Source organism: Lithobates pipiens, unplaced genomic scaffold (assembly GCF_037356315.1).
Source record: "Lithobates pipiens isolate NorthernLeopardFrog02 unplaced genomic scaffold, aLitPip1_a1.2 Scaffold_8, whole genome shotgun sequence".
NCBI classification, from domain to species: domain Eukaryota; kingdom Metazoa; phylum Chordata; class Amphibia; order Anura; family Ranidae; genus Lithobates; species Lithobates pipiens.
Genome location: NW_027507903.1, coordinates 138,313,715 through 138,327,544, shown reverse-complemented (window position 1 = coordinate 138,327,544; position 13,830 = coordinate 138,313,715). Strand labels below are relative to the sequence as shown.

At 44.4% G+C, this 13,830-nt stretch overlaps 1 protein-coding gene across 2 annotated transcripts in view; it reads right to left on the bottom strand.

The window, feature by feature from the left end:
* Positions 1-3,323: 3,323 nt before the first annotated feature.
* PRKCQ (protein kinase C theta) overlaps positions 3,324-13,830 on the bottom strand; it is a 147,606-nt gene continuing 137,099 nt past the window's right edge. For both annotated transcript variants that reach the window (XM_077473015.1, XM_077473016.1), the window contains exons 15-18: positions 10,479-10,617; positions 6,765-6,953; positions 4,136-4,264; positions 3,324-3,876 (exon numbers count right to left, since the gene is read on the bottom strand). In XM_077473015.1, coding sequence (XP_077329141.1) covers positions 3,721-3,876; positions 4,136-4,264; positions 6,765-6,953; positions 10,479-10,617 — 613 coding nt within the window. In that variant the 3' untranslated portion in view covers positions 3,324-3,720. The remainder of the gene's footprint in view (positions 3,877-4,135; positions 4,265-6,764; positions 6,954-10,478; positions 10,618-13,830) is intronic.

Here is a 13,830-nt window from a genome sequence, read left to right as displayed (position 1 = left end):
CCGTATTTATCATTCTCCTTTCTGTATTCACTAGAGTGTGCTGCAAGTGGGAAGGTGCCCAGAGTAAGGATTAGTCACTCTGAGCACTAGTCCCAATTGGAGCCACATTCTCAGGGATCACTTAAGACAACTGTACATGTGCATACTGTTGTGTGTTCCTACTGTGCTGTCACATTATGTTGGTGTGACAGTGCAAATGTTGTAACTACTATTTTACACTAACCCCAGTAAAGATACGTTTCTGGTTAAGTACTTTGGTGTGGAGTGTTGTTCCTTTTCCAGCAGGTGGAACATTGGATGCCCAGGTAATAACAAAGGTATACTGTTATTATATTATTATAAGGCTTACCTATAGGTATTGTAAAGACCTCCTAAACTTGCACCGTTTAGGAGATATATACTGTATACCAGTGTTTCTCAACTCCAGTCCTCAAGGCGCCCCAACAGGTCATGTTTTCAGGATTTCCCTCAGATGAAACAGCTGTTGTAATTACTAAGGCAGTAAAACTGATAAAATCACCTGTGCAAAATAATGGAAAGTCTGAAAACGTGACCTGTTGGGGCGCCTTGAGGACTTGAGTTGAGAAACACTGCTGTATACTGTGCGATTATGTCATTGGCGTATGTGCTCTGAAGAAACGGTCCCCCGTGCTTTTTTTTCAGGGCCCTGTGGCGTGACCGGTGGCTCCTGATGCGCATGCATGGGAGTGACGTCATTGCGGCTTCAGCCAATCACAGCACCAGAACCCGAGAAGATGTCAGCTGTCTCACCGGTGTGCGGGTGCCGCCAAGAGGACTTTGTTCTAAGGTGAGTATTTCATAATGAGCTAGTATGTTATGTGTACTAGCTCATTATGCCTTTGTCTTACAGGTTTGTTTTTTTGGGGGGTTTACAACCTCTTTAAATCATGACAGCCTTGATAGGGACCACCAGAAGGATTTTAGTGATTTGGCTGTCCCTTTTAAAGCACGGCAGAGTTGAACCCTGCTTCTATTACATTAACATGTTCCTCTGTGCTGCAACTTGTTGGTGGATAAACATTTTTTTGATCATTTTATTTATATAGCTCTTTTTTCCCTGGGGGTTTAAACCTTTTTATCTGCTGTTGTGATAAATGGTGAGGCAGCCATTTTGGCATGCTCAGGGCAAACTTTAGACAGGAGCCAATTAAACTTTCAGCATGTCTATGGAGTGCGGGAGGAAACCTACGCTAACAAAGGGAGAACATTCATACTCCATGAGGCAGTGTGCTGTCTGGGTGCCACAGATTGCAAGCCACTTCCCAAAACTAAATGTCTGAAACAGTGAACCGTCCCTTCTGACAGGTACACCCGCTCAAATCCGATGGTTGTAATTGGTCGTGCAGCTGGAACAGAAAGTGCAGCGGAGTTGACTTCTCAAGTATGGTTGACTTTTGTCTTCATAGAACTTTTCTTTTAACAATACTTTATAGTTCATCCTGATATTGCCATACTTTTTTTTGTCTACTTATTTTATTAAAGTTCTAAAATCAACGTAAATAATAAAAACAGTAAAATAATTTAGTCATAATTGTAAAACAACTAGCCTGCTCTTTAAGTTTACTTTTCAACATTTACTTTACATATTTATTTCACACCTTAAACAGTTCTAGAAAAAACATTCCAATACATTTAAATACAAACTGTTATTCAACTTTGCTAATCTAAAATTCTATACACAATAAAATATATTTGCTATTAATTTAACCTTTTAGATTAGCTACATATATCTAGTTCTGTATAATTTGAGCTCCGGTGTTTAGAAGATGCAAATCGTACATCAAAACTATTTGAGACCCAATCAAATGTAAAAATTAAAGCCAAATCTTTTTTTTTTTTTTCAATAGAGTGCATAATACTCAGAGGTTCTAAATCTTCCACCCTCACTACAAAACTAAAAAGGAAGATCTGGCTGTAGTTGGGTTTTAAGGTAGAAACTACGAGTCCAACATCTAAATTACTGTATTCCAGGTTTTGCTAAAAAAAATTAAATAAAAAATAAATAAAAAAAGGAGAATAAAATTGGATAGTAAGACATATGGGCTCAAAGACCATTGCTTTTTATAGAAAACTGCAAAGACCTGGACATATGGTACAAATACCAGTGAATAGATAGCCAGACCAAAACTAATGCATGTCCTGCTTTGGGCCAGTATTTGAGATTTGGTGTTTTTCTGGTCCCATAGAACTGGATGGTTTGCCTTCCTGGTATACTTAACCTTTCAGCTTCTTTATGGCTTTTAAGCCAAGGAAGAGTCAAATGTAGAACATGTTCATATTAATGGTTCCCTACAATGTAATTGCATGTAGAACTTAAATAATCTATAAATACAGTTATAGCACAGGGCACTGATGGTGATTCGAAGTTTGTTTATGTAGTCTGGTACTTTACTGGGAGAAGAAAGGTAGTTGCAGCCCCCCTCCCCCTTATTTGCTACCATCTCTGTGTGTGTGCCCATAAAGGACATAAGCACAGTCCTCGCAGAGAGACTATTACTGATGAACTGCAGCAGCCCGTGCAATCTTATGCCATCTACAAGAGGGCACTCAGGAACACTTGGTTTACAAGAGACTGAAAGGTCTTGGCTATTACTGCAGGTGGGCTAAAAAAATAGAATTTCCAACAAATGGACACAAAAAGGGGAGGAGAAGATATAGTTTGCATGGGCAGAAATGGGAATAACTCTCTCACTCTGCAAGGAGACCAGGACGGTGCACACCATAACCCACCTGTGTGCAGGGTGAGCAGAGAGCGGGACATCTTTACCTGGAAGCCTAGGAAAGCTATCCTTGAGCCTTGGACTGTGACCTGGACTGTGGGGAGCCCGCTGTACACCAGGGAGATGCATGCTGAAGATACCACCAGGGAAGCACTTTATGCCAAGTACGTGGACTGAAAGCCGTGGACACAGGACTGGTGGAAATCTGTTGGCCAACCTTACACTGCACAGAGACAGGTTTGCCAGTTAGGAACACTTTCCTGCTGTGTGCAAAATTCCTAAAGGGACAGTACATCAAGTACGCCAAGGTTCTGGGCCCCATCTAGCTGACCAGCAGAAGGTGTAGAACAAGTGTTTCTTTATAACTGACTGTTTCTGTGGAAATCCCCTATAGGTTCTTTCACTAGGTAGCAGTGGTGGCCGGTGCTTCATTTTTTTTTTGGGGGGGGGGGGGGGGCGGCATTATTCTGGTGCATTTGTACTGTGTATTGGAGATATATACATATACTATATATATATATATATATATATATATATATATATATATATATATATATATATATATATATATATATATGTGTGTGTGTACAGGTATCTGCAACCACCCCAACATCTCAGCCAGGTGTGTCAGAGTACAGAGCTGTTCATAGAGTCATGGGCACAAGAACAGAGGATACGATGCATCAAGTGGCTTCTTTGGGCAATAAGCTACATTTACATATCTGCATTTGTTGTTGCTTGGGTAGCAGCCTCCATCGTTTTACAGCAGAAGGAATTCGGGTGATAGCTTATCCCACATCTCCGTTCATGATATACATATTTGCTATGCTTTATACATAGATTGTTTGCCTTTATCAAATGTACAGCTTAAAGTAATTTTGTTTTCTGATGGAGGATGTATGTTAGTATACATGTTGGTGAAAACCTAGGTCTTCATGCAGTGTAATGTCCGATTGCTTTTCAAAAAAATGAGATTGCTTTAACAGAGGATTTCTTCCATTTTGGGATTTACAAATGAGAACTTGCTGAACATAGTTTGATCCATACTGTTGATCAATGTTCTGTCTGTACTTGATAATCTTGCTTTCTCATTCAAAAATTCTTTATCAAAGTTACTGCAGTCATTTGCTGATTTCTGGTTGGAAAAGAAACAATTATCAAATAACGCTGATACAAATATCACATCAAAAATGATAAGTAAATCCAGATAAAGAAGTATAAATTATTTTTCAGCTCAGTCGTTGTAATTGTATGGCAGGCAAAGTTTGGGAATGAAAATTTGTGCGTCTGGTCAGAGATTATGATGAAGCCATCGTACACTGTATTTTTGTCCTGCAAATCAGTAGGAGCATCTATCTATGATCCATTGTCAGTCTCCAGAACAGAATGCTTACCACTTTAGGCTTAAAGGGTGGTTCTATTTGCCTCTTCTCCAATCTCTCCCAATCAATGTCTTGGAAGAAGCAATGCTGCCTGATGTTGCCTTTTACTCCAAGTCTTCTTTCTGGTTCTCTGACAAAAAGCTGACATATACACTCAGAATCAATACAAGCTTGTGAATATTCATAAGGAGAGCTATAGGCAAAATACTACATTTAACACATTAACTAGGCTGAAAAAGGGCATACATTCCCTAGTATGTTTGTCTTTGTGACCTGTTTAACAGTAAGGAAATGCCTAGTGATTTTGCCAGCAAAACAATACATGATGTATTTCTTGTGAAAGAATAACAGTGTTCCCTGTGCTATGAAAAGCACTGCAGTTTTGTCATGCCTGTGCCAGTTAACTCATTAGGAATACAAAATATGTGGTTTTGTGAACAGTAAATGTGGCTAAGTGTGTTGTCACTGTTCAGTCTCTAGTCAGGCATGTACTGGCCATAGGGACTATAGGGAGTTTCCCGGTGGGCCGATGGCTCAGTGGGCCGGTTTCAGTGACAGCCAGTGGCATCATTGGGGGGGACTTTTGGGGCTATAGCCCCCGAATCTGGGGCCCATAGCCCCAAGTCAGTCCAGGAGTCCCCAACCACAGGGTCCCGGCCCACTACCTGCCCTCTTTCTGGTGACCCTGATGTAAGGAGGGGCTCTCTGGGGACCCTGATGTAAGCCTGGGGCTCTCTGGGGAACCTGATATAAGAGAGAGGCTCTCTGTGGACCCTGTATGTAAGAGGGGGCTCTGTGGGGACCCGGATGTAAGGGGTTGGCTCTCTAGGGACCCTGATGTAAGGCGAATGATCTCTGGGGACTCTGATGTAAGAGGGGCTCTCAGGGGACCCTGATGTAAGGGGAAGGCTATATGGGGACCCTGATGTAAGGGGAGGCTCTCTGGGGACCCCGATGTAAGTGGGGGGCTCTCTGGGGACCCTGATGTAAGGGGGGTTCTCTAGGGGCTTTTTTGCGCAATTGCATACAGTTTATATACTGTTTTTTGCGTGTTTGCAAAATTAAAGTGGGCCGGTCTGGATGAAGTCCAGGGCCAAATTTTTGTCCCAGTCCAGCCCTGTCTCTAGTAGTTCAACCATTCTTAATTAGGGTTCTTCCAGAGGATGCTAGGGGCTCCTTGAACTGTGACTAATTTACCTTCCATCTGATGGTGCCCACATAATTCCAGGGCCAACACCACTTTAAAGAATCAGCACCATGGCACCAATGATCTTTTTGATCAATCATCCTCACTCAAGGTTTCTCCAGAGGTTTCTAGGGGTTATTGACCTCTCATCTAATGGTACCGACATAGTTCTAGGGCCAATGCCATTTGGGAGAGCCAATCGACAAGGTACCAATTATTGCTGGTGAATGATAAGGGAGACATACTGTCCACCACTGTAATAAGGGCATTCTTCTCACTAACTACCAATGTAAGTGGCATTTTTCCCTCTGATTCCCGATAACAGAGGTTTCCTGAACCTGAAAATTATTTTAAGGGATGCTCTGGGGTTAGAAAGTGAGAAAAGCTGCTCTAGCTAGTCAATCAATGGCTGGCAAAATCTAGCTTTACGGACTTGGCAATTGACAGCAAGGCTGGGTTCACACATATGCAATTTGGAAGCTAGTTTCTCAACATCCAATTTGCATGACAAGAGAGTATGACTGGCTTTCAATGTAGCTGGATCATACAGCTCCGAGGCGCAGGGCCGCTGATACAGGGGACCATCAGTCCTCCTGTAGGGGGTCCTGGCACACAGAGGGGCCCTAACACCAAGAGGAATCGGTGTTGTCGATCAGAGGGGCAATTACAGAAAGATCCCCTGTGCGGCTCTCTGCAGCAGATAAAAGCCGGTTTCTCTCCCACCCACCAGCTTTCAGCTGCTGCAGGGAGAGACACAGAGCATTGTTCCTGTAATTGCTTCCCCCTCCCTGTCCTATTATAAAGGGGCTCATTTACACAGGTTCTCTGTTATGTTTGTGTCCGCTAATAATAATTTTAGTGTATTTTTTGTAAAAAAAAAAATTGATATATGGGGGGGGGGGGATGGGGTGTTGCCTTGTAGGCTGTATGGGGCCCCGTGATTTCTAACAGCAGCCCTGCCAAGGCGGCCTCAGTCTGCATTGAAGAAGGGTCCTGTGCATCTTCTGTTCCGATTCAGGTGCAAATTCAGACAAAAATTCGGACCTAATTCGCACCTGAATCAGTGAACAGGGACGCATGCAGAGACCTGGGCCGCAGCATATGTGAATGGAACCTAAGCCCTTTAGAATCCCATTCTGCCCAGTGGTCATGGGAAATGTAGTTCCATCAGAAGCTTGCATCTCATTTGCCTGATGTAGTCTACCCACTTTTCTTTCCTGGCAGTAGGTGCACATTGGTCAGATATCCAGCACCTGTTTCTTAGCAATATCGCGTCAAACAATCATTCTAATAGGGGAAAACAGCACCGTTAGAGAATAGTGTGTGATGTGATGAAAGGTTCTTTTTAAATAATTTTTGAAGACACAGCTGTTAAAAAAGACGTGTACTTTTTTGCATTAAAATAACAACATACAAATGTGGAAAAGTTGTGATAAAGAGGCCAATAGTTCATACCATGACTAATACATCTTTAGCTTCCTTGCTAAGAAAACGGGGATAAAATGGGTTATCCATGCGTATGGACTGAAACAACTGTTCTTCATCTACGCCACGGAATGGAGACTGGCCAATTAGCATTTCATATAGGAGTACTCCGAAAGACCACCAATCAACTGAATAGCTGTACTTCTGTCCTAGCAAAATCTGCAGGAGAATATAGAAATAGTTAGTTTTGCCTAGGCATAAAAGGAGACATGATTTCAGGTTCAAAAGCAGGAAAATCATATTTTCCCTTTGAAAGCCTGTCTACCCGTTGAAAAGTGACATGAAGATGGCACAAACTTAGGTGGGAGTGACAGAATAGGTATCACTCTAGTACTATGGATATTGTATCAGATATACATTCTCAATTTGATTACTGATCATAAGTAAAGTTGATGTCTATTCCTGTTGCTCAACATGTTTAAGGCAGAGGGGCAATACAATATTTTACTTGTATGCTTTTTAATAAAAAACCACACATTGAAATGAATCTTCACACATATTGAAATGAACCTTCACTAACTTTGGTAGGTCAAATCTAGTAATAAACAGGATGTATATCCCATAAAAATGAATCTTTCGTTTCCATACATGAAACGAGATATATAAATATGTGTATTCATTAAAGTGATAGTAAAGGCTAAATCTAACTATTTTTAAAATCATTCCTCTCCCTTCCTCCTCCCTATCCTGCATACCCTGTATAAAAAAGTCTGTATACTTCACTTTAAAAAAAAAATTGGGCTAGTCCAGTCATGTAATTCAGCAGCTCTGGCTCCACTGTGGAAGGAAGCACTCGATAATGGCTGTAAATTTACAAAGCCATGGTGTGGGATAGGTGCAGCGAACATAGAGTCCAAGTTTGGCAGTAACAATACATTGTAGAAATATCTAGCAAGTACAACAGAAACCGTGGGGAAACACCCCCGATCGGAGCCACATACAACAGAGACAGCGGTAGACTCACGAGTTGCTAACAGCGTTGGCTACAAGGTGCAGAATGCAGCCTGGCCGGTCTACACCCAAAACAGAAGGCTTCCTGGAAGGTAGACAAAGTCCATGCACTGATCCTCCACTTCTGGAACCTTTCCCTATCTCTCAATACTGTCTCTGACAGATAGGGATCCTTTCCCTAGCCACTCGCATAAACCATGCCAAGTTTGGGAGCCGAAGTCTTAAATAGACTCTGTCTGACCCAACAAGGCCAGAATCACATGGCGTGCCAGCATCCAATCGGAAAGCTGTTTTCCTACAACCAAGGAAATCATAGAGGAACCACCAAGTTCCTTTCAGAAACCATGAAATCAGACCAAAACAGAAGTACAGTTAAATCACACTTGTTTAATAATAAAAGTAAAAAGCTCAAACGTAGTCAAAACATAGCCAAAGTTCAGTAACCCGAATGGATAGTCAGCCAAGCTAGAAGTCAAGGGATTAATGTAGTGGAACAGCAAGCAGGATCTGGAGCCAGAAGGGATGTCTGACTCTCAATACTGTCTCTGACAGATAGGGATCCTTTCCCTAGCCACTCGCATAAACCATGCCAAGTCTGGGAGCCGAAGTCTTAAATAGACTCTGTCTGACCCAACAAGGCCAGAATCACATGGCGTGCCAGCATCCAATCGGATAGCTGTTTTCCTACAACCAAGGAAATCATAGAGGAACCACCAAGTTCCTTTCAGAAACCATGAAATCAGACCGAAACAGAAGTACAGTTAAATCACACTTGTTTAACCACTTGCTTACTGGGCACTTAAACCCCCCTCAGTCCCAGACCAATTTTCAGCTTTCAGCACTGATGCACTTTGAATGACAATTGCGCAGGCATACAACACTGTACCCAAATGAAATTTTTATCATTTTTTTCCCACAAATAGAGCTATCTTTTGCTGGTATTTAATTACAGCTCGGAGTTTTATTTTTTGCTAAACAAACAAAAAAAGATGCAAAAAAAAAAAAAATCATGTTTAATAGTTTGTTATAAAATTTTGCAAACAGGTCATTTTTCTCCTTCATTGAAGTGCGCTGATGAGGCGGCACTGATAGGCTGCACTGGTGGGCACTGATAGGCTGCACTGGTGGGCACTGATAGGCTGCATTGGTGGGCACTGATAGGCTGCATTGGTGGGCACTGATAGGCTGCACTGGTGGGCACTGATAGGCATAGTTAAGGCGGCACTAATAGGCACAGATAAGGCGGCACTGATGGGCAAAGATGGGCACAGATAAGATGGCACGGATGGGTGGCACAGATAGGTGGCACAGATGGGTGGCACGGATGGGTGGCACGGATGGGTGGCACGGATAGATGGGACTGATGGGCACTGATAGGTGGCTCTGATAGGTGGCACTGCTGGGCACTGATGGGCAGCACTGATGGGCGCTGGTAGATGACACTGATGGGCACGGATATGTGGCACTGGGGTGCAGCACCTTTGTTGAGGCAGATTGTGGGCACTGCTGGGTGGCACTGTGGGCACTGCTGGGTGGCACTGCTGGGTGGCACTGTGGGCACTGCTGGGTGGCACTGTGGGCACTGATGGGTGGCACTAACATTTTATTAATGTTGGTGGGCAGGTGGGGCAGGTGGGCACTGGCAGGGGGCAGGTGGGCACTAGCAGGGCTGGCCATGATCGGGACTGATGTCCCGATCATGGCCGCCGGTGATCGGCTCTTTTTTTTTTCTCCCCGCGCTGTCAGCGCGAGGAGGAATAATAGCCGATTACCGGCTCCGTTCTATCACATGATCGGCTGTCATTGGCTGACAGCTGATCACGTGATAAGGGGTCCGGATCGACCCCTTGCTCGGATCGGTGATCAGGCGAGTCTCGCGGACTCACCGATCACAGAGCGCGCCGCGTGCGCCCCTCGTGCACGGGACGACGTCAATAGACGTCGTCCCGGAAAAGTAGGTCCACGCTAATGCCGTCATTTGGCAATAGCGCGGATTCCAAGTGGTTAATAATAAAAGTAAAAAGCTCAAACGTAGTCAAAACATAGCCAAAGTTCAGTAACCCAAATGGATAGTCAGCCAAGCTAGAAGTCAAGGGATTAATGTAGTGGAACAGCAAGCAGGATCTGGAGCCAGAAGGGATGTCAGCAAAGAAAGTCTTTAAACAGGAATGCAGGAGCTAGGCTCTGTGATGTTGACCATGGCGAAGGCAGAGATCCACTGGGCTGAACGGCATAAGTAGGCAGGACTGATGAGCAGGATATCATTAACAACTGAGTAACTGTGGAGAGATAGGAGCTGGCAATTAGCCGACAGCTGAGCAGCCAGCTCTGAGAAGGAAGGGTTGAGCCCAGCCCTGACAGTTCCTCTGAACTTAATCCTCCATCTGCATTGCCACTGTGGTCAAGCGCCACCTGCAGTGGAGAATACAGACTGCACCTGCCTACAATAATGTCACCTATAGGCTCCCATGGCTAAGTCTTTGTTGGCACTCTGTCCTCTTCCCTGAAGCCTCCACTCAAAGACATAGGGGTGCCAATGCTACTGGATCATATGTTCACATCTAACCAGATTTTCAAAAAAAGGTAAGTATACAGATCTTTTTTATACAGGTTAGGCAGGATAGGTAGGAGGAGAGGGAAAAGGAAATGTTATTTTAAGGTTAGTTAGATGTAACTCTTTCTTCTACTTTTAATATAACAGAGCTAATATATAGGGCAGCAAATAATACACACCTCTGGAGCAATATAATCAGGGGTCCCACAGAATGTGCTTGTTTTAATATCACCCAACATGTTCTCTTTACACATTCCAAAGTCAGCTATTTTTACATGTCCTTCCATGTCCAAGAGCACATTATCTAGTTTCAGGTCCCTGAAAAATAGTACAGCGCCCAAACAATAATTAAATAACAGAGTAAAATGATACCTAAATTAGTTTTAAATTGAAATTCTATTTCATTGCAAAGATAACAAATGAGCAGATAAGACACAAAATAGCCCATATATAAGTTAAAGCAGGGGTAGGCAAACTTTTAGAGGTTGAGATCTACCTGGACAACATGGAGGAAATCAAAGATCCCCTTAAAAAATAATAACTATCAAGTGCCCAATAAAAACACAGCATAGTGTTCTGGCCCCCCCCCCACCACTCCCACTAGTGTCCCCCACTTGCCTTCACATCATCCCCCTCACAGTAAGTAGTGTCCTTTTCCCCACCACAGTAGTTCCCCCCCTCCTCCCATGGCGGGGACCTTTGCCCCCCCCCCACATACAGTGGGGACCTTTGCCCCCCCCCCACATACAGTAGTGTCCTCTGCCTCTCCATCATAGCAGCATCCTCTACCCTGCCCCACCTACTATTACAGTGCCCCCCCCCAAAGCAGTGTCTTTTGTCCAACTTCACATCACCCCCCAACTGTAATGTCCTCTGCCCCCCCCCTCCCCATGGCAGTGTCCTCTGTCCCCTTCACACACCCCCACTGCAGTCTTCTCCGCCCCTCCAAAACAATATCCCCTGTCCCCTTCATACCCTCCGGCCCACTGTAGTGTCCTTTGCCCCCCTAAAGCAATGCCATTTTTCCCCTTCACCCACCCCCCCCAATTGTAGTGTCCTCTGCCCCCCAAAGCAATGTCCTCTGTCCCCTTCACACCCTCCCCCCACAGTAGATTCCTCTGCACCCCCCCTTAATGCAGTGTCCCCTATCCCCTTCACCACCCCCCACTCTAAACTCCTCTGTCCTCCCCCCAATGCGATGTCCTCTGCTCCTACACCCCCCTTTAGTTTCCTCTGCCCCCCAATGTGATGTCCTCTGTCCCCTTCACACATCCCCACCCAATGCAGCGTCCTCTGTCCCCTTCACCCCTCCACCCCCCAACAGTAGTTTTCTCTGTCCCTTTTACACCTACCCACCCCCACTTTATTGTCCTCTGCCCCCTACACACAACCCTCCCCTACCACTGTACTGTTCTCTGTCCCCTTATATCAGTGTGTAGTTAGCCCTGTCCTATCTTACACTGGTGTATAGCAGAGTGGAGAGCAGGAAGTATGACTGTACTGGATAGAGAGTGGGGACAGGAGCTGCTGGAGTTAACTTTTTACATTAACAAGCTGGTGATTGGTTGCTAGGATCGCAGGCAACCAATCACCTGCTGGTTAATGTGAAAAGTGCAAGTAAAGTAGCGGAGCACTAATGAGCAAAGTTTTTTGTTATTTATATAAAATAGTGACAAATATATTGTGATTCAAATTTTGCTGCAGCTTTAACTAGTGTGCTCCCACAAAAAATCATAAAAATATATAAGTGTGACAATGCTGCAATACTAATATAACAGGATACAACTTTCCAGTGGTAATACCAATATAGAATATGAAAAAATAATGATGCAAAAAAGTCCCAAAAAAACAGCATGAGAACTACAGTGGGATAGCGCTAAAATGATGATGCTGCAATAATAAATATTATACCAAAATACAAACTTTCCAGTGATAATGCAGTATGTGAAAAAATATAAAAATAAATTAATGCAAAAAAAAAGTCCAATAGTCAATAATGATAAATCCTCCACAGTGATGGTTCTTCTAACAAAAACTTTATTCTGAGTGCTCCCACCACCACATGCAATGGCCGCTCACCTCCTTAGGGGTCAAACATGCCTTTGCACTTAGTGCCAATATGCCTTTAAAGGAATCTTCTATGGTCTTTAATCAAACGACACCATCAATGGCTGACATCGGTCTCATCCACTGTACTGCTTTCACATTTTTAAGACCAGCATTGCATATGAAAAAACAACAAGAAAAAGTGCCTCCTACAGTGCAGTATCCAAGGGGTTAAATAATATAGCCTCCACCCCAGCTAGCAATAAACTCACATTTATTAAAATGATTAAAAAGCTTGGAATATACAATAATTTATTCTCCTCCAGATGAAGCCACGTTTGAGGTGGCGAAACTAGCAGAAGTGGAGCCTGGCAGTGGACTGATTGACTCAGAGTGAGATTGTTTTCAATTGTATATTCCATGCTTTTTATCATTTTAATAAATGTGAGTTTATTGCTAGCTGGGGTGGGGGCTATAATATTTAACCTCTCGGATACTGCACTATAGGAGACACTTTTTCTTGCTGCCCCCCCTCCCCCCCATATTCACCAGACCCCGATCTTGATCAGACATATGAGAGCGGAGACTCTCTCGGCTCTCCTCACTGGATCAGACACATGAAAACGGAGGCTCTCTCGGCTCTCCTGAGTGGGTCAGACACATGAAAGCAGAGACTCTCTTGGCTCTCCTCACTGGGCCAGACACATGAGAGCAGAGACTCTCTCGGCTCTCCTCACTGGATCAGACACATGACCATATTTAACCTCTCGGATACTGCACTATAGGAGACACTTTTTCTTGCTGCCCCCCCTCCCCCCCATATTCACCAGACCCCGATCTTGATCAGACATATGAGAGCGGAGACTCTCTCGGCTCTCCTCACTGGATCAGACACATGAAAACGGAGGCTCTCTCGGCTCTCCTGAGTGGGTCAGACACATGAAAGCAGAGACTCTCTTGGCTCTCCTCACTGGGCCAGACACATGAGAGCAGAGACTCTCTCGGCTCTCCTCACTGGATCAGACACATGAAAACGGAGGCTCTCTCGGCTCTCCTGAGTGGGTCAGACACATGAAAGCAGAGACTCTCTTGGCTCTCCTCACTGGGCCAGACACATGCGAGCAGAGGCTCTCTCGGCTATCCTCACTGGGTTAGACAGATGAGAGCAGAGGCTCTCTCTCGGTTCTTGCCAGTGGGTCAGACACATGAGAGCGGAGGCTCTCTCGGCTATCCTCACTGGGTTAGACACATGAGAGCAGAGGCTCTCTCTCGGTTCTTGCCAGTGGGTCAGACACATGAAAACGGAGGCTCTCTCGGCTCTCCTGAGTGGGTCAGACACATGAGAGCAGAGGCTCTCTCGGCTCTCCTCACTGGGTCAGACACATGAGAACAGAGGCTCTCTCGGCTATCCTCACTGGGTTAGACACATGAGAGCAGAGGCTCTTTCTCGGCTCTCCTCACTGGGTCAGACACATGAGAACAGAG